The 22448-nt window shown below is 48.9% G+C and overlaps 1 protein-coding gene across 5 annotated transcripts in view; it reads left to right on the forward strand.

Moving 5' to 3' along the window:
- The window catches only part of CDK16 (cyclin dependent kinase 16), a 79845-nt gene extending 62065 nt beyond the window's left edge, over window positions 1-17780 (forward strand). For 3 of the 5 annotated variants that reach the window (XM_082205844.1, XM_082205847.1, XM_082205848.1), the window contains 11 exons: window positions 162-276; window positions 1910-2004; window positions 2787-2849; window positions 3224-3347; window positions 3444-3564; window positions 6403-6500; window positions 7102-7207; window positions 7948-7990; window positions 8461-8551; window positions 12240-12317; window positions 13471-17780. In XM_082205844.1, coding sequence (XP_082061970.1) covers window positions 162-276; window positions 1910-2004; window positions 2787-2849; window positions 3224-3347; window positions 3444-3564; window positions 6403-6500; window positions 7102-7207; window positions 7948-7990; window positions 8461-8551; window positions 12240-12317; window positions 13471-13508 — 972 coding nt within the window. In that variant the 3' untranslated portion in view covers window positions 13509-17780. Of the gene's footprint in view, window positions 1-161; window positions 277-1909; window positions 2005-2786; window positions 2850-3223; window positions 3348-3443; window positions 3565-6402; window positions 6501-7101; window positions 7208-7947; window positions 7991-8460; window positions 8552-12239; window positions 12318-12809; window positions 12860-13470 lie in introns of all 5 variants that reach the window. The other 2 variants (XM_082205845.1, XM_082205846.1) reach the window with 2 other exon arrangements.
- The last annotated feature ends 4668 nt before the right edge of the window (window positions 17781-22448 follow it).

Below are 22448 nucleotides of genomic sequence, written 5' to 3' on the forward strand. Positions count from 1 at the left end.
TTGCACTCTGGTTTTTTGGTGAAATTTATTCTTTGCTGGCATGGGGGCATAACTAAATTGCAGGGCAACTTGGGACTTGGAGGAGAGTTGGGGTGTGAGGCCAGTTGACTAGAGGTTGGGCATTGGGCTGCTAGCCTGAGCTCTGTCTTTGCTGCATTAAGGGGACGTACGCCACGGTCTACAAGGGGAAGAGTAAACTCACCGATAACCTGGTGGCCTTGAAGGAGATCCGTCTTGAGCACGAAGAAGGAGCACCTTGCACAGCCATTCGGGAAGGTACATCAACACTCCCTGAAATCAGAAGGGTCAGCCAGTTTCAGTGGGTTCTGGTCCATTGGGGCACTCTGCCATCACCAGACCACTTCCTTCCTTGTACCCAGTCCAAGGGATGGCCTTGGACGACAGCGTCCTGTACCAGTCTCAGGTTTGCCCTTGTAGAACTCAAGGCAGAGGAAGATGGGGGGAAACTCTGCCTCTCTTTGGCTCCTGCTCCATCTGTGGAGACCCCTCCACCTTCTGCCTGTCTCAGAGAGCAGCTGCAAGAATTCCACAGCCAGTGGAAAGTGGAAATGGCTGCAGACGTTTGGATGAGCCAAACAGCTGCATCCATGAATGGAGGGGGTCCCAGACTGAAAATGCAGGTGAACACAAAGACTCGTCATAAGATATTTGCATTGACCAGAAAAATTACTGTAGCAGCCAGAAGTCCAGAGGAATTCATGTTAGGGCAGTAGAGACTCTGGGGTAAGTCAGATGTGGCCGACAAGAGGAATATCACCTGGAGTGTTTTTATCATTTTCCTTCGCTAGTGAAGGTCAGGGGTGCATGCGCAGCCATAAGGACATGTGCACACACACCTTTCCCATGCTCAGGAGGGAGGAGGTATCCGTGGGCTTGGGGGAACTGAGGTTAGCAGAACTTGATCCATCATCATCAGTCAGTCAGTCAGTCAAAGAAGCATAAAAACAAGGCAACAAATCAAAGGAACCAGTGAGGGTGTGTTGTTAGAACTAGGATACCATTAATCTCCAGTCAAAGTACTGAAAATCCCTTCTTTAACACACAGAGGTATTCCATAGAAATTGCAATTGTCAAATAAACTTACTCCACTTTAGAAAAAAAATATTTTCCTTTTAACTGTTTTTATGTTCTTTCTCTAAGTCTAATTAAAACAGGTTAGTTTTTGCCATTGTTACACAATCCCACACCTTATTATGCCATGATTTAATTGTTGGACCTGAAGTTATCTTCACCCCTCTCCTAGTTCACACGTCCACTACATGTTGGTAAAACCATTTTTTAAAAAACTTAGGGAGCAAAAGAAGAGAGGTCTAGACAGAAAGAGAAGGATGTCTGTCCCCATGTGTGGTTCACATGAAGAGGGGAAGGAAGACGGGAGCCAATGTACACACAGCCGAGAGGCCGAGAGAGGTCATTTTCTGATCTGTGACCAGATCTCTTTGCCCCTCCCAGCTCAGCCAGTTCCCTCTCACAGCTTTACCTGCCTCAGCAGGACCCAGTAGGTGTCTAGAGGGCAGACCCAAAGCCCCCCCCCCAAGTTTGCAGGGAGCAGGAGGAAGATGGACTCTGCTGCCCTTGGCGAGGCTGAGAGAGAACAGGAGAGGCAGGGGAACGGCATACTGGCGCACACTGGCGCAAAATTACCCACCCCAAGCAGCGGCAAGTTCAGAGCAGTGGATCATGCAGGGACACAGCAGACAACCTCCTCCCTGGTGGATGCTTTAGGCTTTAGGCTTTAGGCTTCCTGGAGCTTTCTAGCTTTCTCTTTCATGTCGTGTGCTTGCTGTTCTTCTCTCAAAGCCCAGAGTTTAGGAATGGCTCCATTAAACTCTTTAGAGGTGCTTCTGTTGCGCGTCCCACAACGTGCCTCTCTTTCTCTGTTTTCCAGTTTCACTTCTGAAAGATCTGAAACATGCCAACATTGTGACCCTGCATGATATCATCCATACAGAGAAATCCCTCACGCTTGTCTTCGAGTATTTAGTGAGTAAACAGGGGCGGGCATGGTAACTGTAACTTATACTTCTTTATGAATGAAAACATCTCAAATTATTTACGACTGAAAGCTGAACATTCAGAAAACCCGTATTTTGAACAGCCTGGCTGGTTTGAAGGAAGATGTTGCCTACAGTGCACATTGAGAGGGTGTTAAAAGTGTCATGGCTTCCTCCCAAGGACTCCTGGGAATTACAGTTTTATGATAGGTTTAAGAATGCTCAAGGTAGCTTTCAATGCCCTCCTGAAGCAGCCACTTCAGTAGGAAATTATTGTAGCATAAGTGGGGGCGAGTTTTTCAAGGGTAGTCTCCTGTAAGTAAGTTCCCTGCCCCTGAGACCACTACCAGTGCTGGGCCAATATGGAGGTGAGAGCTTGGACGTGACTCCCACATCCCCGCCCAGCCCTCTTGCTCAGCCTGGTGCAAACCATGTCGGCACAGGGGAAAGGATGGGGATGTGGGATGTATGAACCTTCTGTTCACTTTATTGGTCCAGAGCACATTCCTGGGTGGGGGAATTCTGCTGAGTCCTATGGCAAGTCCACTGCATGGGAATGCCATGCCCACTCTAGGTTGAAGGATTCCCATATAGTCTTAACGATAAGGGGTGCCATCCTGCCCATGTTTACTCAGAAGTAAGATTCCCTTGAATTCAATGGGACTAACTTCCAGGTAGGTGCTCTTAGGATTGCAGACTTGTTTGCACAAATCAGTCATTTTAAATTAATGAAGAGGAAAGTTGTCAATCCTGTGTCTTCTTTCACCCCAGGATAAAGATCTGAAACAGTATCTTGACGACTGCGGCAATGTAATAAATATGCACAATGTGAAGGTAAGTTGCTGACTCCCATCTGAGTCTGTTTCAGTGGATTCTTTTACTGCGTAGCAAGCAACTTTACAGATGTTGCTGGCAAAAGCTCACTTCAGCATGAGATTGCACTGGGGGATTTGATACTTGCTTTGCATGTTCTCCTTCAATGCTCTGGTTATTGGTGACGACCCCATCAAACGAACGTGGAACTGTCCTGAGAAAATAAAGGCATGTTTCTAAAGAAAATCCCACTGTTTGAAGAAGTTATATGAATTGGAAACATTTTCCTAAATGCACTCGTTTTGCATCCATAGCTGGTTAGAAGTACTGTATATGGCAGATCTAGTGATGAACTAGAGGGAAAGGCATTGAGGTGGCTCTGTTCCCTCCTCCAGCTGTTCCTGTTCCAGCTGCTGCGTGGCCTCGCCTACTGCCACCGTCAGAAGGTGCTCCATCGAGACCTCAAGCCCCAGAACTTGCTCATTAATGAGAGAGGGGAGCTCAAACTAGCAGATTTTGGTGAGTACTAATTATCTCTCTGCCCTTGCTCTGCAACATTTACTAACAAATGTAATGAAATGTAAAATGTAATGCAATGCAACTTAACATTCCCAGGACTGGCCCGGGCAAAATCCATTCCCACCAAGACCTACTCCAATGAAGTGGTGACACTTTGGTACCGACCCCCAGATATACTATTGGGCTCGACAGAATACTCCACCCAGATTGACATGTGGTAAGGGTTCAGCAGCCTGTGGCCAGCTCTCCCTCCTTGTGGTTGAAATCCGTGAATTTTGATAGTACTTTCCATTTGCCCATCAGTTGTCATCTCCCAAAGGGATGGGGGACCTGTGACCCTCCAGATATTGTTGGACTTTCTCTTTAGCCCAGCTAGCTTGGCCTATGGTTAGGAGAGATGGGAGTTGTAGTCCTGCAACATCTGAGAGGCCACAGGTTCCCCATCCAGGGGTGCAGTCTGTTTTCTGCATGGTTCTTGTCTTTTTAAAAGGTGATTTAAGTAAAGAGGGACGCAGATGGTGCTGTGGGTTAAACCACAGAGCCTATGACTTGCTGATCAGAAGGTTGGCGGTTTGAATCACCGCGATGGGGTGAGCTCCCATTGCTCGGTCCCTGCTCCTGCCAACCTAGTAGTTCGAAAGCACGTCAAAGTGCAAGTAGATAAATAGGTACCTCTCCGGCGGGAAGGTAAACGGCGTTTCCATGCGTTGCTCTGGTTCGCCAGAAGCGGCTTAGTCATGCTGGCCACATGACCCGGAAACTGTATGCTGGCTCCCTTGGCCAGTAAAGCGAGATGAGCGCCGCAACCCCAGAGTTGGTCACGACTGGACCTAATGGTCAGGGGTCCCTTTATCTTTACCGTAAGTAAACAGAGGCCATGTAAAGGAAAACAGCGGTGAATATCGTATTTTTCGCACCATAGGGCGCACCAGACCATAGGGCGCACCCAGTTTTTAGGGGGGGAAATAAAGGAAAAAAATACCCCCCCAGCCCCAAAGAGCAGCGTACAGGCTGCACACAACCTCTCCCTGCTGGAGGGGTTGCGTGTGGCTATGGCACAAGCCAAGGATGGATCCCGCTCGCTGTTTTGGCTTCCCCTTTAGCCCCGTGCAGCCTCTCCTTGCCGGGGGAAGCTGCGTGGGGCTAAAGAAGCCATAGCCCCACACAGCCTCTCCTTGCGGAGGGGTTGCGCGCAGCTATGGAAGAAGGCAAGGCAGCGAGCGGGATCCATCCCGCTCGCTGTTTTGGCTTCCCCTTTAGCCCCGTGCAGCCTCTCCTTGCCGGAGGGGTTGCGCGCGGCTATGGCACAAGCCTGCATTCGCTCTATAGGACGCACACACATTTCCCCTCAATTTTTGGAGAGGAAAAACTGCGTCCAATAGAGCGAAAAGTACGGTACCTAGAGCTCAGCCGCTTGGATCTGAGGAAACTGCAGAGCTAAAAAAGGAGACTGAAGCTAGGGGCAAACAAATGCATGGAGCCAGTAGCTGAGTCACAGTGGCCTGCTAGGAACACAAACTGTGGTGGAGTTCCTTAGAGGTTTGTCCCCAATCCCTCCATGTGGAGACCAGGGGTGGCAGACAAGCCATTCTGAAGGACAACTTGCCCACTGCCATGTGACATTCCCCTGTAATGTGCAGGAACAAGAGCATGCAAAGTGTGGTGAACTGGGTGCACATCCTAGAACTGGCATAGCCAACGTTGTGCCCTCCAGCTCTTGCTGCATTCCAGCTCCCATTAGTCAGCCAGCCTGGCCGGAGGTCAGGGAGGATGAGAGTTGTGGTCCACGACATCTAGAGGACATCTGATTGGCTGCCCCTGCCCTGGAATGCCTTCTCTTCTATGCTTCAAAACAAGGATTCTAAGTGTCAGGTGGCCTCCCAAGGGGACATTTGCCAGGGAAGAGGATAAGAGAGTTAATGAGACTCTCCAACAGCAGCTCCAAAATGGTACCCTCGTCAAACAAAAGGGAGATACCAGAAAGCTTGGGGCACGGTGAGGGGAATCCAAAGGTTTGCAGAAAGAAGTACATGGTACCTTGGTTTTCAAGCGTCTTGGAAGCCGAACATTTCGGAACCGGAATGCCAAAAACCCAGAAGTAATTGCTTCTGTTTTTGAACGCGCCTTGGAAGTCAAACAGCTTCCGCTGCGTTCCCCCCCTTTTTTCTTCATTGGCTTTGCCGACCGCTCTTTGCGCCTCGGTTGTTGAACGTTTCGGAAGTCGAACGGTCTTCCAGAACGGATTACTTTTGACAACTGAGGTACCACTGTACATTGGGGAGGGGTCAGGAGTGGACAGAAGGAGAGAAACCCCTCCCCACTCGCCTCATGAAGTCTGAGAAGAATGCTCACTGGCCATAGATGCTGACTAAGCATTGCCATGGTGCTAGTGAGGAGGACTCTGCGCTGTAACATTTAGTTGCAGGCCCTACTTGTTTCTGAGATATTTCTGGCCCTTCTCAATGCATGCCAGAATCCTCTGCAATATGCAGGCTCAAGTCCAGGGCAGAGATGCAGGGAAGGTCTTTGGCCGACTAGTTCTAAAAAGTATACTCTAAAGGCAGCAAGTTTGAAAATCCCTTACATATAGGATAATGAAAACAAACCATGGAAGAGAAGTTGGTGTTAAATGTTTGGTTTCTATTTTGGTAAATGTAAATGTGCAAATTTTGTATGATTAAAAATGATAATTAAGATTTTAAAAGAAAAAGAAAAGTTTAATTCTGTACCCTCTTGAAATTATGTGAATTTTGCATATTTTCTTATATCTTTCTAATTCTGCTTCTGATTTTCATGGGTGGGACAAAGATCTGTGCAGAATCCAGAAGCTGCTCCACCCACTGACTGTGGAATGTTGCTTCTTCTTCACCAGAAAATGGTGCTGCAAAATGAAGAAATAGATACATATTTGGTTAAGTCGCATAGCACATTCAAGTGGCAGAATTTGGATTTTCTTGGAACATACTGTTTTGATCCAGTGGAGAGAATCAGGGTTTTGATTTAAAGCCTTGCTTTGAACTTCCTCCCAGTGATGTCCTTGTCTTTCTCCTCACAGGGGTGTGGGCTGCATCTTCTATGAGATGTCCACAGGACGGCCGCTCTTCCCAGGCTCCACAGTTGAGGAGCAGCTGCACTTCATCTTTCGGATATTGGGTATGGTCCTGGGGTGACCTTGATGGGACTGCTGTGTTGCCGAGAGATCAGTGGGGAGAAGCAGGAGGGCCTTACAGAAGACTAGACTGCTGATTCACAGGAGTCTTCTGAGCTGCTTTGAGGAATCTAGACAAGGAGGGGGATACAACTCAGTTGATCAATAATCAATTACCATAATAAATCCATAACGATAACCAGTCTATTATATATTTTAGCAAGTTGCTTGTCTACTTGCTATGAATTTGGATAGCTTTTAGGGTATTGTAACCAAATTTTGCATGGTGATTTCTGAGATCAAAGAAGATCAAAGATTCAGCTGGATGCCATTTTGGATCCAGATGGCAGGCTGAGCCTTTCAAGACTTCACTGATTTTAACCACTGATTTCTTTGTTTCTTAGAATTCCCAAACAACTCTGCTAGTCAATCAATAAAGGACAACATATACATAAGTAAACATGGCAGAAGTGCTGCTGTGGGTGCTCCTTAAAAGTCCTGTTTCAGGATCAGCGCCGCTCTCCTGCTCAGGGCAGCAGGGCAACCTGCCTGTGTCCTGAGATGACTCTTTTCTGGTCTCTCCTTCTCTCTCCTCTGCATCACCAGGGACTCCCAACGAAGAGACGTGGCCTGGAATCCAGTCTAATGAAGAATTCCGAGCCTATAATTACCCTAAATACCGTCCCGAGGCCCTCATCAACCATGCCCCAAGGTGAGTGTCAACCTGCCATTCAGGGAATGTTAGGGTGGGTTGAACTTTTCAACTTTCCAATTCCCCAAATGAAGGGTGGGAATTCAAAAGATACTTTTGTTAATTAATGTAATTTAGTTTAGCTTAGTAAGTAAAATGTGTGTAAAATTGCATAGAAATCATTAGAAATGATTGCCAAGTACTTACAGGTTCTTCTTCTTCTTCTTCTTCTTCTTCTTCTTCTTCTTCTTCTTCTTCTTCTTCTTTCCTCCTCCTCCTCCTCCTCCTCCTCCTCCTCCTCCTCCTCCTCTTCTTCTCGCTGTTTTTCTACTTGGCCCTTGATCCCAGAGACACCCGCCCCCCCTTTTATGCACTGGCTTCCATTGCTTTCTCCTGAGCAGAGGTGCAGATCAAAGGCTTTTTATCCCTCTCCTTTCCAGAACATGGATTCTGTCAGAAATGGCGGCTTGTGCCCCTCCTCTGCTGACTGATGCATGAGCCAAAACTGACTCTGGGGGCTTTACAAGGCCTTTGCCTGTGTCTGGGCTCTGAAGGGTCTGGGGACCTTGCTGGCCCTTGAGTCCTGCTCCAGACCTGCCCCTTTTTCAAACCAGTTGTCAACCCGTAGTTGAGATGTACTTTGCTCATTTACAAGCCCCTATTAATGCTGTTTGCGGAGCAGCTGAGCACCTCCACCTGGGAAGCAGGGCCTCCCTTTCCCTTCCAGAGCCTGATCTTCCTTTTCTCCTGGATCTCCACAGGCTGGATAGCGAAGGGGCTGACCTCCTGGGGAAGCTGCTGCAGGTGAGAAGTTGTGGCCCCTCTTTGTCTCTCCCTCCGGCTGGATGCGGACCTTTATTGTCTTTGCAGCTTCAGGTGACAGGAAGGCCTTCTCTGCTGGGGCTGGATGGCCTGGCCTTGCCCTCCTCAGGGAATTGCAGAATGGATTGAGGACTGGGAGCCTTATGTGGCATTGCACTTGTCCATCTTCAGGGGCTTGTTGTCTGTGCCAAGAAAAACGTAACACAGCTGCCCTTTGGGAACAAAATGGAAACCAGGCTGGGGAAAGCCGGTGTGGGGGTTAGAACATGTGGTGAAGGAGTCCTCTCTATCCAGCCAGGTGACTGCTGGGCATAGCTTACTCCTGGGTAAATGGCTATATATTCCCACTTCCGCTCAGAATGGCATTCCTGGTGGAAGCAGAAGCTTTGCAGCACAGCAGTTGATCTCTCTCGTCTTCTCTTCTTCCCCCTCCCTGTTCTCTCCCGACGCAGTTTGAGGGCAGGAAGCGGATCTCTGCAGACGAGGCCATGCGGCACCTGTTCTTCCACAGTCTGGGCGAACGAGTCCTCAAACTCCCAGACAGTAGGTGCAGGCTGGGGAGGGAGAGAGGGAAGGAGGCCGGCACTATGGGATATGGGGATGGGCATATCAATGTACGGAAGGGCAGGTGGTCTTGGCCTCTGAGTGCGGACCAGCAGGGTGAGGGTCTATGGTATTGATAATGCTCTGTGATCTTTTGTCCCTGGAGTGGGAGTGCAGGACCCCACCCCCCACCCCCATTTCTCAGGTTCCTCTGTTATTTTGTAGGGCTGCCAGATTTGATTTGTTTAAATGGCAGATGAGCTTTGCTTGATTAATTGGTGAAGGCAAGTTTTGATCTGTGAGGCTAAAAGTTAAGGGAAGAATAGCTTATTTTGAAGCCGTTTTGCTTCTGATTGGTTGGAAGGGAAAGAACTGGCTGGCCAGCGCAAGAGGTGGAATTCTGCCCCCTCCCGCCAGCTGGTTTGTTTCCAGAGCAGCAACCAGTTTCCGTGCCACCCTTAAGTGGGCAGGAGCTCTCTCAGGGTCCAGGTGTTGCCACCTGGTGTGCCCTTTGGTGCCTAGGCTCAGCCCGGGAAGCCTTTTCACCCACCTGCCCTCTTGCGTGCATGTATCTCAGCTTCTGCTGCAGCTCTCCTTCAGCCTTCTCCTTGTCTCTCCTGCTTTCCCCTCACCACAGGCAGCTTTCTGGTCCTTAACCTTCTCCTCATACGGAGACTTTCATCCCAGACAAGCTGCAAAGTATCTGGTTTCACAGAAATTGGACTGTAGACCTTTTTTGCTGCTGAGAGGTTTAATCCCTATGAAGCTGGAATGTTTATAGGCAACCCATAACATCAACTCAGTTGAGCCAATTAGAGTTAGAGGCAAATAATAATAATAATAATAATAATAATAATAATAATAATAATAATAATTTATTTGTACCCCGGCCACTCTGGGAGGCTTCCAACAAAAATTAAAAATACATTAAAATGTCACACATTAAAAACTTCCCTAAACAGGGCTTCCTGACAGTAAGAGCTGTTCGACAGTGGAATTTGCTGCCAAGGAGTGTGGTGGAGTCTCCTTCTTTGGAGGTCTTTAAGCAGAGGCTTGACAACCATATGTCAGGAGTGCTCTGATGGTGTTTCCTGCTTGGCAGGGGGTTGGACTCGATGGCCCTTGTGGTCTCTTCCAACTCTATGATTCTCTGATTCAGGGCTGCCTTCTAAATGTCAGGTAGTTGTTTATCGCTTTGACATCTAATAGGAGGGCGTTCCACAGGGCCGGCGCCACTCCCAAGAAGGCCCTCTGCCTGGTTCCCTGTAGCTTTGCTTCTCGCAATGAGGGAACCACCAGAAGGCCCTTGGTGCTGGACCTCAGCGTACGGGCTGAACGATGGGGGTGGAGACGCTCCTTCAGGTATACTGGAACGAGGCCATTTAGGGCTTTCAAGGTCAGCACCAACACTTTGAATTGTGATCAGAAACGTACTGGGAGCCAATGTTGGTCTTTCAAGACCGGTGTTATGTGGTCTCGGTGGCCGCTCCCAGTCACCAGTCTAACTGCCGCATTCTGGATTAGTTGTACAGTGGTGCCTCGCAAGACGAAATTAATCCGTTCCTCGAGTCTCTTCGTCTAGTGGTCTTTTCGTCTTGCGAAGCAACCCTATTAGCGGCTTAGCGGATTAGCGCTATTAGCGGTTTAGCGGCTATTAAAGGCTTAGCGGCTATTAAAGGATTAGCGGATTAGCGGCTAAAAGGCTGTTAGCGGCTTAGCGGCTTAGCGGCTTAGAAAAAGGGGGGGAGCGGGAAAAAATCGGAACACTTGCAAGACGTTTTCGTCTTGCAAAGCAAGCCCATAGGGAAAATCATCTTGCGAAGCAGCTCAAGAACGGAAACCCTTTCGTCTAGCGGGTTTTCCGTCTTGCGAGTCATTTGTCTTGCAGGGCACCACTGTAGTTTCCGGGTCACCTTCAAAGGTAGCCCCACGTAGAGCGCATTGCAGTAGTCCAAGCGGGAGATAAACAGAGCATGCACCACTCTGGCGAGACAGTACGCGGGCAGGGAGGGTCTCAGCCTGTGTACTAGATGGAGCTGGTAGACAGCTGCCCTGGATACAGAATTGACCTGCGCCTCCATGGACAGCTGTGTGTCCAAAATGACTCCCAGGCCGCGCACCTGGTCCTTCAGGAGCACAGTTACCCCATTCAAGACTGGGGAGTCCTCCACACCAGCCCGCCCCCTGTCCCCCCAAAACAGTACTTCTGTCTTGTCAGGATTCAACCTGAATCTGTTAGCCACCATCCATCCTCCAACTGCCTCCAGACACTCACGCAGGACCTTCACCGCCTTCACTGGTTCCGATTTGAAAGAGAGGTAGAGCTGGGTATCATCTGCATATTGATGAACACCCAGCCCAAACCCCCTGATGATCTCTCCCAGCGGCTGCATGTAAATGTTGAAAAGCATGGGGGAGAGGACAGAACCCTGAGGCACCCCACAAGTGAGAGCCCAGGAATCTGAATACTCATCCCCCCCACCACTTTCTGAACACGGCCCAGGAGAAAGGAGCGGAACCACTGTATGACAGTGCCCCCAGCTCCCAGCCTCTCTAGACGGTCCAGAAGGATGTTATGGTCGATGGTGTCAAAGGCCGCTGAGAGATCCAGCAGAACTAGGAAAAAGCTCTCACCTTTGTCTCTAGCCCGCCGGAGATCATCAACCAGTGCGACCAAGGCAGTTTCAGTCCCATGATGAGGCCTGAATCCCGATTGGAAGGGATTCAAATGGTCCACATCCTTCAGGCGTGCCTGGAGTTGTTCAGCAACCACTTGCTCAATCACTTTGCCCAGGAATGGAAGATTTGAGACTGGGCAATAGTTGGCCATACTGGCCGGGTCTAAAGATGTTTTTTTAAGAAGCGGTTTAATGACCGCCTCTTTCAGCGGATCTGGGAATGTTCCCTCACAGAGGGAAGCATTCACCACCCCACAGAACCCATCGCCCAACCCTTCCCGGCTTGCTTTTATTAGCCAGGATGGGCAAGGATCAAGGAGACAGGTGGTTGGTTTCATGCGTCCAAGCAGCCTGTCCACATCCTCGGGGGTAACGGATTGAAATTGATTCCATGCAACTTGACCAGACAGGGCTCCAGCACTCTCCCGCCCCGGCCCTGCTCCCACGGTGGAGTCTACCTCCTTCCGAATATGAGTGACTTTATCTGCAAAAAAAACTGCAAAATCATTGCAGGAGATTAGGTGGCATTTCCTACTATTAATTGGGAAAGGTTATTTAAATTTAATCAGTTAATCATTTAACTTACGTAAGCAGTTAATAAAAAAAATCATTTGATCACCGTATTATTTTTTCCTCTTAACGCTGAAGGTTGATGAAGAATGTATAGTTTGAGCCTAAGCTGCAATAAGATTTAACACACTTTCAAAATTGATCTGAATTTTTAATATATTAAGTGCCACTGTTGAGGGGCAACCTGCCCCATCCCTAATTGAAGAATGTGTTTAAAAAATGTGGATCTAGAGATCTAATTATTTATTTATTAAATTTATATCCCACCTCCCCAAAGGAGCCCAGTAGGGAAAACCCACAATTTTGAGAAGAGTTCCCACACAAATGGATTTTAGCTGCAGTTCAGATGCTTTCTCCCATTATTTTTGCAGACTAGCAGCTCCTGTAAAAGGCTCTCACCTGCTCTTGTGTTTCTTCTTTTCCATCTCCTCCTCTTGCAGCAACGTCAATATTTGCACTAAAGGAGATTCAGTTACAGAAAGAGACGGGCCTGAGATCGGCTTCCCTGCCCGAATCAGGTGAGAGGCTACTGCCTGAGCAATGAGAGCCCCGCCCACTTTTACTCCAGCACTTTCCCCAAACGTTCCTCCCCATCCTTTCCTACTCAGAAGTCACCCAAGCCAGAGTCAGTCCTTGGGTGAGGCCAAGGCGAGGCAGCTGCAGTTGCCAGAGCAGGAAGCAGAGAGGCTCCACCACAGACTTGTGCAGGAGAACTTCCCCGCAGATTATGCCCCTGGGTGTTAATGCATGAGAGGGGAATGGGGGCTGCTTAGATTCTCTGCCTTGGCTCTGGACGGAAGCTCTCTCCATCCTCCCTCTTGTGAGCAGGTAGTCCTGCCACTCGGCATTGTAAGGTCCTCTTCCTTGCCTCTTGCCCCTTCTCCTCCCCCCAAGGCCAGCGACCGGTGGGGGAGAGCTCTGGTCCCACCTTCCAGGTTAGAGATGCAGCTGTACAGTCCCTGTAGCAATTGTCTACAACTGTGCGGTGAACGGTCTCTCCTCTCCCACAGGCAGCGCCGCGTTCCGGGTAGTGGACACTGAATTTTAGCCACCAGGTCAGGTATATGTGCCGCCTCTCTTCCATCAGCACCCCCTCCTGTTCTCAGCATGACAAGGTGGCTCCCCCCTCTCTCATCAGCATATGGTTGTGGTCCTTTCTGCACCCCTGATCCCACCAACCCCGATACACACCAGCTCGTGGGCGCTGTATCACTTGGGATCAGAAGCAGGGAGAGGAGAGGTGCGGGGAGGGAGCCAGGGTGCAAGGAGCACACGGAGCAGAGCGCGGAGGCCTGGAGGCTGAGCTGTGAGCCAGGACGGCCCGCCACCACCAGCTCAGGACCAAGAGGGCCTCAGGCATGCCGCACTGAGTCTCAGTCTCTCATCTGCACTGTGGGAATATGGTGCTCATCTACCTTGTAGAGTGATTGTAAGGATGACCGAGATAACGTATGGAAAACATGCATTGACAGAGAGCTGCTCCCTACGTAGTTGTAAGAATCTCTGGGAAACACTTCAGGGAGGTCAAAGCCTTCCAGAAAGCTTGGAGCTGGAATAGATCCAGAAATGTCATCTAGTCCAGCCCCTGCCAATGCAGGGAATCTGCCCAACCTTTGCTTAGATGCTTAGATGATTCTTAGATGCCCATAACCCTTTGCTGTTTTCCTGCAGTGAATGGGCAGAACGGACGACCAAGCCTGCTGCTTTGAAACCTGTGGATTGGGGTTGGTGGGGGCAGGAGCTAAGACAGCTCCCCCACCCCGCGGACACTCCCACTGCCGGCTTCTCCATATCAGACGGTGGAGCAAGGACTTGTGCTGGGATTTCGTAGGGGTGAGGGCTGGGGGCAACGATGCCAAGTAGAAGTGCAGCCTGCCCCAGCACCTGACAGCCAGGCACAGATGCCCTCTGCTGCTGTGGAATGGACTCCCCCCCCCCCAACGTGGTGTTTCATTTTATTTTTTAAGTTTTATTTTTTCAATGCAATACTATAAATATTATATTTGCAAATATCTATAGAGAGACACCCCTGCCCTCGCCTCTCCATTTCTGGGGAGTGTACAGTATTAACTACAAGGGAGCCCACCCCCCTCCCCACTTGGTTGGACCGGGGGAGAGAAGCACGGAGGAGGAGGGAGGAGAAGCATAGGGCCCACTGTGGTCTGGGTCCTAATCCGCTGTATATCTTGGAGCTGTGAACAACGTCAGTGATTTGGAAGAAGGGAAGCTCTTTTTTTCATGTGAATTTTCTGTCTCCCCCACCCCCAAGTCTCAATCACCTTTCTGTGGACTTGGGGCAAGATCTTTTCCCGTTGCGGATACTTGTTTAGGAGTCCAAGTGTTGAACAGGCAAGCAGGTATCCTCAAGGAACAGAACACAATCCCATCTTTTCCTAGCCAACTCAATCCCTATCAAGATTATTCATCTGTCTGGCTTTTCTGCTACAGCGAGCCCCCCCCCCCCCGCTTCCAATTAGATCTGCCACTTACTTGCTCCTCCCGATTTTCTCCTCACTCCAAAGCCAAGTCCCATGTTTCCTTCTCTTGCTTGTGTCTTCCTTTGGTCTTGATTTGTGCCTCGCTTGGGCTCTCCCCACACCCTCAGTCCACGCTGTCAGTCTCGGCTGAGTTACTCCTGTCGACCGGTCATGCCTCTTGCATTACTTGCATTACTCAGGGTTTGATCTTCTTCCTTTGCCTTTGCTGGCCCTGTCCACCAGGAACTTAAACACAGGTGCCATTTATTTCAACCAGGCATGTGTAGGAGACGTCCCTGGTGGGTTGGGCCTCATCCACCCCCCACCCTCCGTTTCATACTTACTTGTCCTGCAGTGCTTAGATGATCACTCTTCGTTGCTTGTTCCATGTTTCCTGAATCCAAACAGCTCTGTTTTTAATGGTACCACCCAAACTTTTTGCTGATCTAATGACACTGAGGTGCCCTCCAGATGTTACTGAGCCCCAGCTCCCATCAGCCCTGGCTAGAATGGCCAGTGGTCAGGGACAATGGGAGTTGTAGTCCGGCAGCATCTGCAGAGCACCATGTGGGACACTCCTTAGATGGTCTTCATGAAGAGAACCCTTGTCTTGGCCCCTATTCCACTGTATTTTCTTTCACAGAAGTCTGTGTCGGTCTCTGCAAGCTTAACACTTCCCCCTTCTGTGTCACCTTTACTTAGTTGCTTCTCAGACTGTAATCCAATGACCAGGTCCTACTCTGTCCCACATGAAAAGTAAACCAGTAGCTCTTCTGAGGCTCACCAACTTCCACTCCTTCACTCACAGGCCAGCCACTCAAGGGTTAATGGGCCCTTGGCTCAGCTCTTTATGCAGTGATCTCAGACGTCACTCAGTTCCTGCCCAAGGGCTAAGCCCAGCTTGTATCATCAGACACTGCTTGGCCTCATGCTAAGTCTTGACTCCAATGACTTACTCATCTCAGCTTCTCCTCTTGTTTTTTGCAACACAAAAGCAAGTGGTGCAGAACTGGTGGCCCTCTGGAAGCTGCTGGACTCCAGCTCTCATCAGTCCCAGCCAGTGTGGCAAATGATGAGGGATGATGGGAGTTGTAGTCCAGGAAGATCTAGAGGGCTACAGGTTCTCCATCCCTGAAGCAAGCTATCAGTTCCTGAAAGGCCAGTCATTCCCATATCTCTCCTTACACTAAATCTTCCTTTGAGCAAAGGAAACATTGGAGATTCCTGCCTGCCTGAGGGATCTCCAAAGATTTCGGCTTACTATGCTTCCTACTCCGCTGCCGAGAGGTGCCTCAAGGGAAGAGGGAAATGTCAGCCACACTTGTCCCCAGCTTACAAACCCCAACTGTATTGCAGCTTCCCAGGTGGCTAGGACTGTCCTTTCCAGCTCAGGACAGAGGCCTGGGTGTGAAGAACTAAAGGGAGCAGATCCAAAGGCTGCCCATTTGCGCTCTCCATGTTTCTGGACAAAGTGGCACCCGGCCTTCTCCCTTTGATCACAGCATAGAGAGAGTGAGTGAGTGTGTTTGTGTGTGTTTATATGTACATATGTAACCATTTTTATATACAGCATGAAGCACTTGTAAGTTTCACAAATCTCCACCCTCCCACAATGAGAGCCATATTATGATGATGATGATGATGATGATGATGATGATGATTACAACTATTATAACCCTCAGGCAACATAAAATATATCTGGGAAGGAGTCTCCTCCATAGAGGATATGCCTTGGGCTGGAATTCAAGGACTCCACAGCACAGGGGAAATTCTGCTTGGCACCTGCCTGGGAGGGCAGACAGATCTGAGAGCCCCCAGCATGCAAGGCATGGTCACCTGATGCCAAAGGACAGCTGCTGTGAATAGGCCAAGGCCAAGGGTGTCTTTACAAAGGGGACCCAATAAGCAGGAAACGCCAGCCCTTCGGATCAGAGAACAGCAACGAAGGGTCTTTGTTTAGCCCAATAACCTGCCTGAATGACACCACCACCCCCCGTTCCTTGCTTGTTCCAGTTTAGACTCCCATTTCCATTTAGTCTCTTCCATCGGGTGCACCATAATTGTGCTAGGTGGGCTTGTTTCTGAAGCCCATCCACAGTTGCCCTCTTCTTACCTGTTTCTTCCTTAAGAGCTGTGGTGATGCAAAAAGCTCTTTCGACCTCTGAATTCTTCATCCATCTCTGGGGTATCAATCCCATTTCCCATGGGAACTTCCATTCAAGGCGCATGTGTTCTGTTGCACCTTTACTATTACACAGTGAAGGCAGAATGTTTTCCTGTGGTTTAGCCCTGGCTGTAGTTTGCTGCCTTAATGCTGATTAAGGTTCCAGGTATCCAATGAAACCTCTGTTGAATTTGCCAAGCTAAATCCTTCTCCCACGGGGTGCATCTCAGTAATATGGAAAGAAAGGGGCAGGGAAACTGCCTTAACCATGGTGTTCACTCAGTTCAGATGTAACGGTTAGCTACTAATAACATAAACTGTTTTATTAGCCCCACTACAAACCATGGTTTCAGATCTTGGTTTGCAGCCTATCCCCTAGCCACGGTTTAGGTACTGAGACTAAACACTTAATTGTGGTTGAGGACAATGGACCATGGTTAATTAAGTGTTGGGTCTGCATTGGGCCTGTGGGAGCTCCTTTTTCAGTGCAGCCTGGGTAGAATAGTGGGAGAGGCTGGCCAAAATACATGGTGCCACTTTTTTGAGGGGGGTCCAAAATCCAATCTGATTTGGTTCATGGAACTGCTTTCCATTTTGTCTGCTGTTGGCAGACTAGAGTTCTAGAGTTCTAGATTCTAGAGTTCAGGGAACTGTAGCAAAAGGGGGACATAGATGTGCTGCACCCATTCACTGGTCCCCCCCCCCACTCAAATAAGTGCCAGGGTTCTGATTGGGCTAAAATGTAAAGCCCCTCCCCCACCCCCAGATTGAGAATTCTCAGAGGTGAACAAGGGGGGACAAATGCCACAAGAATTCAACCAGCATATATTTCCTCTTGGGGCACATCTGGGTAAGAACATCTGGACTGGATCTCTGTGTGTGAGAGGGAAACCCAAAACGATGTATTGGACAATGAATGTACAGAGGATCTGGACTTTGCTTTTTTGTGTGTGGCGGGGGTAGGGGAGTTCCCCAGAATTTGTTTCTGGGCTGGAGATGATAAACCAACCCTTCCTTGCAGCAAACTGAAACCCTTGAGCAGATAATCATTCACATTTGGAGCGGACTTATCTTCATGTGCTTCCCTGCCCCCTTTGACAGAGTAGATATGGAGATCAGTTGTCCTGGTACGGAAAAGGGAATTCTTGTTCTTGTACATAACTTGAATTGAGGGAGCAGCCTTCTATTTATCAAATAAAAAATTTATCATTGCAGAAGAAAACTCCCTGTGGAAGGACATGGGCAGACTTCTCTTTCCCAGGTGCTTCCTCTGCCCCTGTTCAGGGTGAACAAATGCGCCATATTCAAATGTACGGAACTGAATAAAAAGTCTCCAACAATCCTGGGTGTTTGATGCTTCTCGCTGGGACCCACGTGGCAGGAGCACTCTCTGGCTTGGTTGGGTTATGGAGTGGGTCTTGGTGAAAAGGAAGGAGTTCTGCTTCAGCCTTGGTGGTACCCTTGGAGCAGGCTGTCCTTTACAAGGAGCAAGAGGGGGGAAATCCCCCTCCCTAGCCTTTCCCCGTGGAATATTCTGCTGCTGGTAGTGCTGTTTCTTCCAGGTGTTTTGCCCCTGCTGCAAAGTTACAAAAGCTTCACAGCTGGGCTTTTACTGAAATCAGATGCAACATTTAGCCTTCGGAAGTATAACCTGTGGTTTATGAGCACCAATTCAAACAGTGGTTTCAGATCTTGGATTCTGGCCAATCCTTCAGGGCTGCACTTTCTGCATTCCAACCTCACACTCGCCATTGCCTGAAGAGCTCATTGACATCTCTTTCTTAGTAGTACACAACTTCTCAGAGGCAGTTTGTGTTCTCGGTAGAGTTCTAGCTTTGCATGCAAAAGATCTCAAGCTCAATATCCCTGCATCGCCTGGTTGCTCATTTTATGAGAGCATGGTGCTGATAATACTGTCTTGCTGTGCTCTGCTGTCTAATGGTTAGAGCAAGCAGGGATTTCTTTTGGATCCGAGCAGATGGAAGACTGGTGGACTGATAGATAAAGGAGGAAGTGGTTTATTGATTGGCAAATACTAACAATATTAATGGGCATGAGCTCAACTGCACATCCTGCCCACCACTAAGAGACTGCTCCGACACTTCAGGCTGGTGGGCAGGTCACACACCTGGGTGGTGAAAGAGGTCGGTCCCTGCACTGCTGATTCTTCTGTTCCTTCTAGTTTCTCAGCTCTTCGGTGCTTCTTCAGAGACTAAACTCATCTCCTCAGGTCGGTGCTTTTATAGACAAAAGAAAGGACTCCATGCCAGGTTGTACAGGTGCTCGCATGATACCATCCTTCCTCCCCTCTGTTCTCAGCAGCAAGCCAAATTTCATGTCAAAGTGCCAGTTCAGTGGCTGGGTCAAGGAAGCCCTGTCCGCTAGTTGACTCCTCTGCTTATCAGGCCAGCTGGCTAGACCTGCGCTTGACGCCAACTAACTCCTCATTGTTCAGGTAGATTTATAGCAAAGCTGCATTGGAAGCAGATGCACCATCTAACGACAGATTTCTGCCACGGCCACTACATTAGAGAGATAGTTAAAGATTTACTGCTGCAATTACCTCGAGATTGAGAAACGCCACTTTCGGGTATTGCTTGAGCAATACAAATGCCAAGGTTACAGGTTTGATCCCCATATGCAGGGGTGAGGAAACTTGTTTTAGGAGGGGGCTTGTTCACTGCCCCTCAGACCTTGTGGTGGGCTTGACTGCGCGCACGCATGCACACACACGCACGTGGTGGAGGGGGGCTTTCTCTCCCCCAGCCCCTCCCCCTCCCCGCTTTCCTACCTCCTCTGCCACTCTGCCTGTGGTTGGGAGCCAGCGGTGGTGGTGGTACCTCTCCTTTCCAGGCCAGCTTTCCCAGGCACCAGGCATGGGGCCAACAGGCGTGCCAAGCTCCAGCCGAAGCCCCGCAATGCGCCCATCATGATGCCCACAGCATGGCCATGGATGGAGAGGCCAGTGGGTGGGTGGCGAGTCTGGGCTGCACCTCAGCACACGGGTGGCGAGGCTTCGGATTGGCTGGCACCAATCAAAGCCCAGCTCCCTCTGCAAGGTGGGGAGAAGCCAGGAGGGAGGAGGCACCGTAATGGTGTGTGTGTGGGGGGGTAAATGGCGCCTAAAATTTTTTGATAAAATAAAATGGTGCCGCCCAAATGATCAGGTCGATCCAAGCAGCAATTCCAGGACAGTCCGCGGGTTGGATCCAGAGGGCAATTGGCCCTGATCCGGCCTGCAGGCCTTAGTTTGCCGACCCAAGCCCATATGGGACTGCTGCATATCCCTGCCTTGCAGGGGGTTGGACTATGTGATCCTCAGGACCCCTTCCAACCCTGTGATTCTATGATCTCCAGGGAGACTCCTGCCCAAATACCATTTCAACACAACATCTTAGGCAGAATATGGTGTTTTATGTGTACAGATGCAGATGCATAACATAAAGATTTCAGACAAACCAGATTTGCAAAATGCAAGCATTTGTGGGGTTGTGAGGCTTGTAATTCACTCCAGCTTCCCCTGTGTCACAAAGTCACGCCAACAAAACCTGAAAAGGGCTCTGCTAGTGAAAGAAAATAGGCAGGAAAATTGCCCAGAAGAGGTACATTGTGAGATTAAACCAATTATACAAAATGTTCCCCCTTTTAAAATTGTGATGGTGATGATGATACTGATAATAATAATAATAATTTATTATTTATACCCCGCCCATCTGGCTGGGTTTCCCTAGCCACTCTGGGCGGCTTCCAACAATGATTAAAAATACACGAGGCTGTGTTTTTGCACAAGGAAGTCAGGAAGCGCAGCACCAAAGAGTTTGCCAGGTGTGTCCTGGACTTTGGGCATTTTACAGCAACTTGTGTAAAAACTGCTGATCTAGGCACAGTCTTGATGATGGAGGGACATCTGGTATACTAAAGAAACTTGCAGGTAAAAAACCCCCAAATCCTATAATTGAGCACCACAGCATGTCTTTAAAAGGGGCCTATTCCAGCATAAAGTTCTCCCTCTGCCTTTCGCAGGGGAATTTGCTTGAAATTGCAATGGTGTATTCATGGGGGGGGGGGCATCAGTCCCATGGCTCAATATAGCCCCCCAGGCCTCTGTCTGTCTGGCCCTCATAACTCTCCAAGGGCCACACCCTTCCCTGACATTGGTTCCCACCCCAAGAGTTTTTGCCTGCCTGGGATGTGCCCTTCAACACCGATGCGGCTTTCTTCTTATCTGGATGGATGGAAAGGGGTGAGTGTGGGGCACAAATCAGCCTCCTGTACAAAGGTAAAATACATTTGTTGCTCCACCCACATTCCCCTCTGGCTCCGCCCACCAAAGGCGCCTGGTCCACAGAGGGCTCCACACTAGTGGGGGGCTCAGATTCGGGCCAGTTCTACTCCTGGAGAGATTATTATTAATACCAGACTTCATCAGAAAACACTGAACACACTTCTCTCTCTCTCTCAACTTATCCTGTGCACTCCAGTTCTCCGATTGCCACAGAAATAGAAAGCAGGAAATCTGCATTTTATGCAGGGTTTTCTTTGATATCTCCATACTTACCCAAAAGTACTTGCTCCACATTCCTTTTCAAAAGAGCAAGGAATTGGTGAGGGTTCCCTCCCCTTAAAAATGGTTTTATTTGCATAGCAAATGCAAAGAGCCAGCCTCCTCCATCTCTGTTTAAGCTCCGCCTTTCTCCGCCCAGGGTCACCATTTGCCGTTGGACTGCAACTTCCGTCATAGCAGGACCAGTGGTCAGGGATGATGGGAGTTGTAGTCCAGCTTGGAGTTCAAAATGAAGCAGGGCAAAGGCTAATAGAGTTCTGTCAAGAGAATAAGCTGGTCATCACAAACACTCTTTTCCAACAATACAACACATGGACATCACCAGATGGGCAGCATCAAAATCAGATTGATTATATTTTCTGCAGCCAGAGATGGAGAAGCTCTGTACAGTCAGCAAAAACAAGACCTGGAACTGACTGTGGCTCAGATCATCAGCTTCTTATAGCAAAATTCCAGCTTAAACTGAAGAAAGTAGGGCAAACCACTGGGCCAATAAGATACAATCTAAATCAAATCCCTTATGAATACACGGTGGAAGTGAGGAGCAGTTTTAAGGATTTAGATTTGGACAGAGTACCTGAAGAACTATAGATGGAGGCTTGTAACATTATACAGGAGGCAGCAACGAAAACCATCCCAATGAAAAGGAAATGCAAGAAAGCAAAGTGGCTGTCCAACAAGGCCTTACAAATAGCGGGAGAGAGAAGGCAAGCAAAATGTGAGGGAGATAGCGAAAGATACAGGAAACTGAATGCAGATTTCCAAAAAATAGCAAGGAGAGACAAGAAGGCCTTCTTAAACGAGCAGTGCAAAGAAATACAGGGAAACAATAGAATGGGAAAAACCAGAGATCTCTTCAAGACAATTGGAGATATGAAAGGAGCATTTCGTACAAAGATTACCATAATAAAGGACAAAAGTGGAAAGGACCTAACAGAAGCAGAAGACATCAAGAAGAGGTGGCAAGAATACACAGAGGAATTATACCAGAAAGATATGGCTGTCTCGTACACCCCAGGTAGTGTGGTTGCTGACCTTGAGCCAGACATCCTGGAGAGTGAAGTCAAATGGGCCTTAGAAAGCACTGCTAATAACAAGGCCAGTGGAAGTGATGATATACCAGCTGAACTATTAAAAAAATTAAAAGATGGTGCTGTTAAGGTGCTACACTCAATATGCCAGCAAGTTTGGAAAACTCAGCAGTGGCCAGAGGATTGGAGAAGATCAGTCCACATCCCAATCCCAAAGAAGGGCAGTGCCAAAGAATGCTCCAACTACCGCACAATTGCACTCATTTCACACGCTAGCAAGGTTATGCTTAAAATTCTAAAAGGCTGGCTTAAGCAGTATGTGGACCGAGAACGCCCAGAAGTGCAAGCTGGATTTAGAAGAGGCAGAGGAATCAGAGACCAAATTGCAAACATGCGATGGATAATGGAGAAAG

Source organism: Podarcis vaucheri, assembly GCF_965113315.1.
Source record: "Podarcis vaucheri genome assembly, chromosome: 17".
NCBI lineage: Eukaryota > Metazoa > Chordata > Lepidosauria > Squamata > Lacertidae > Podarcis > Podarcis vaucheri.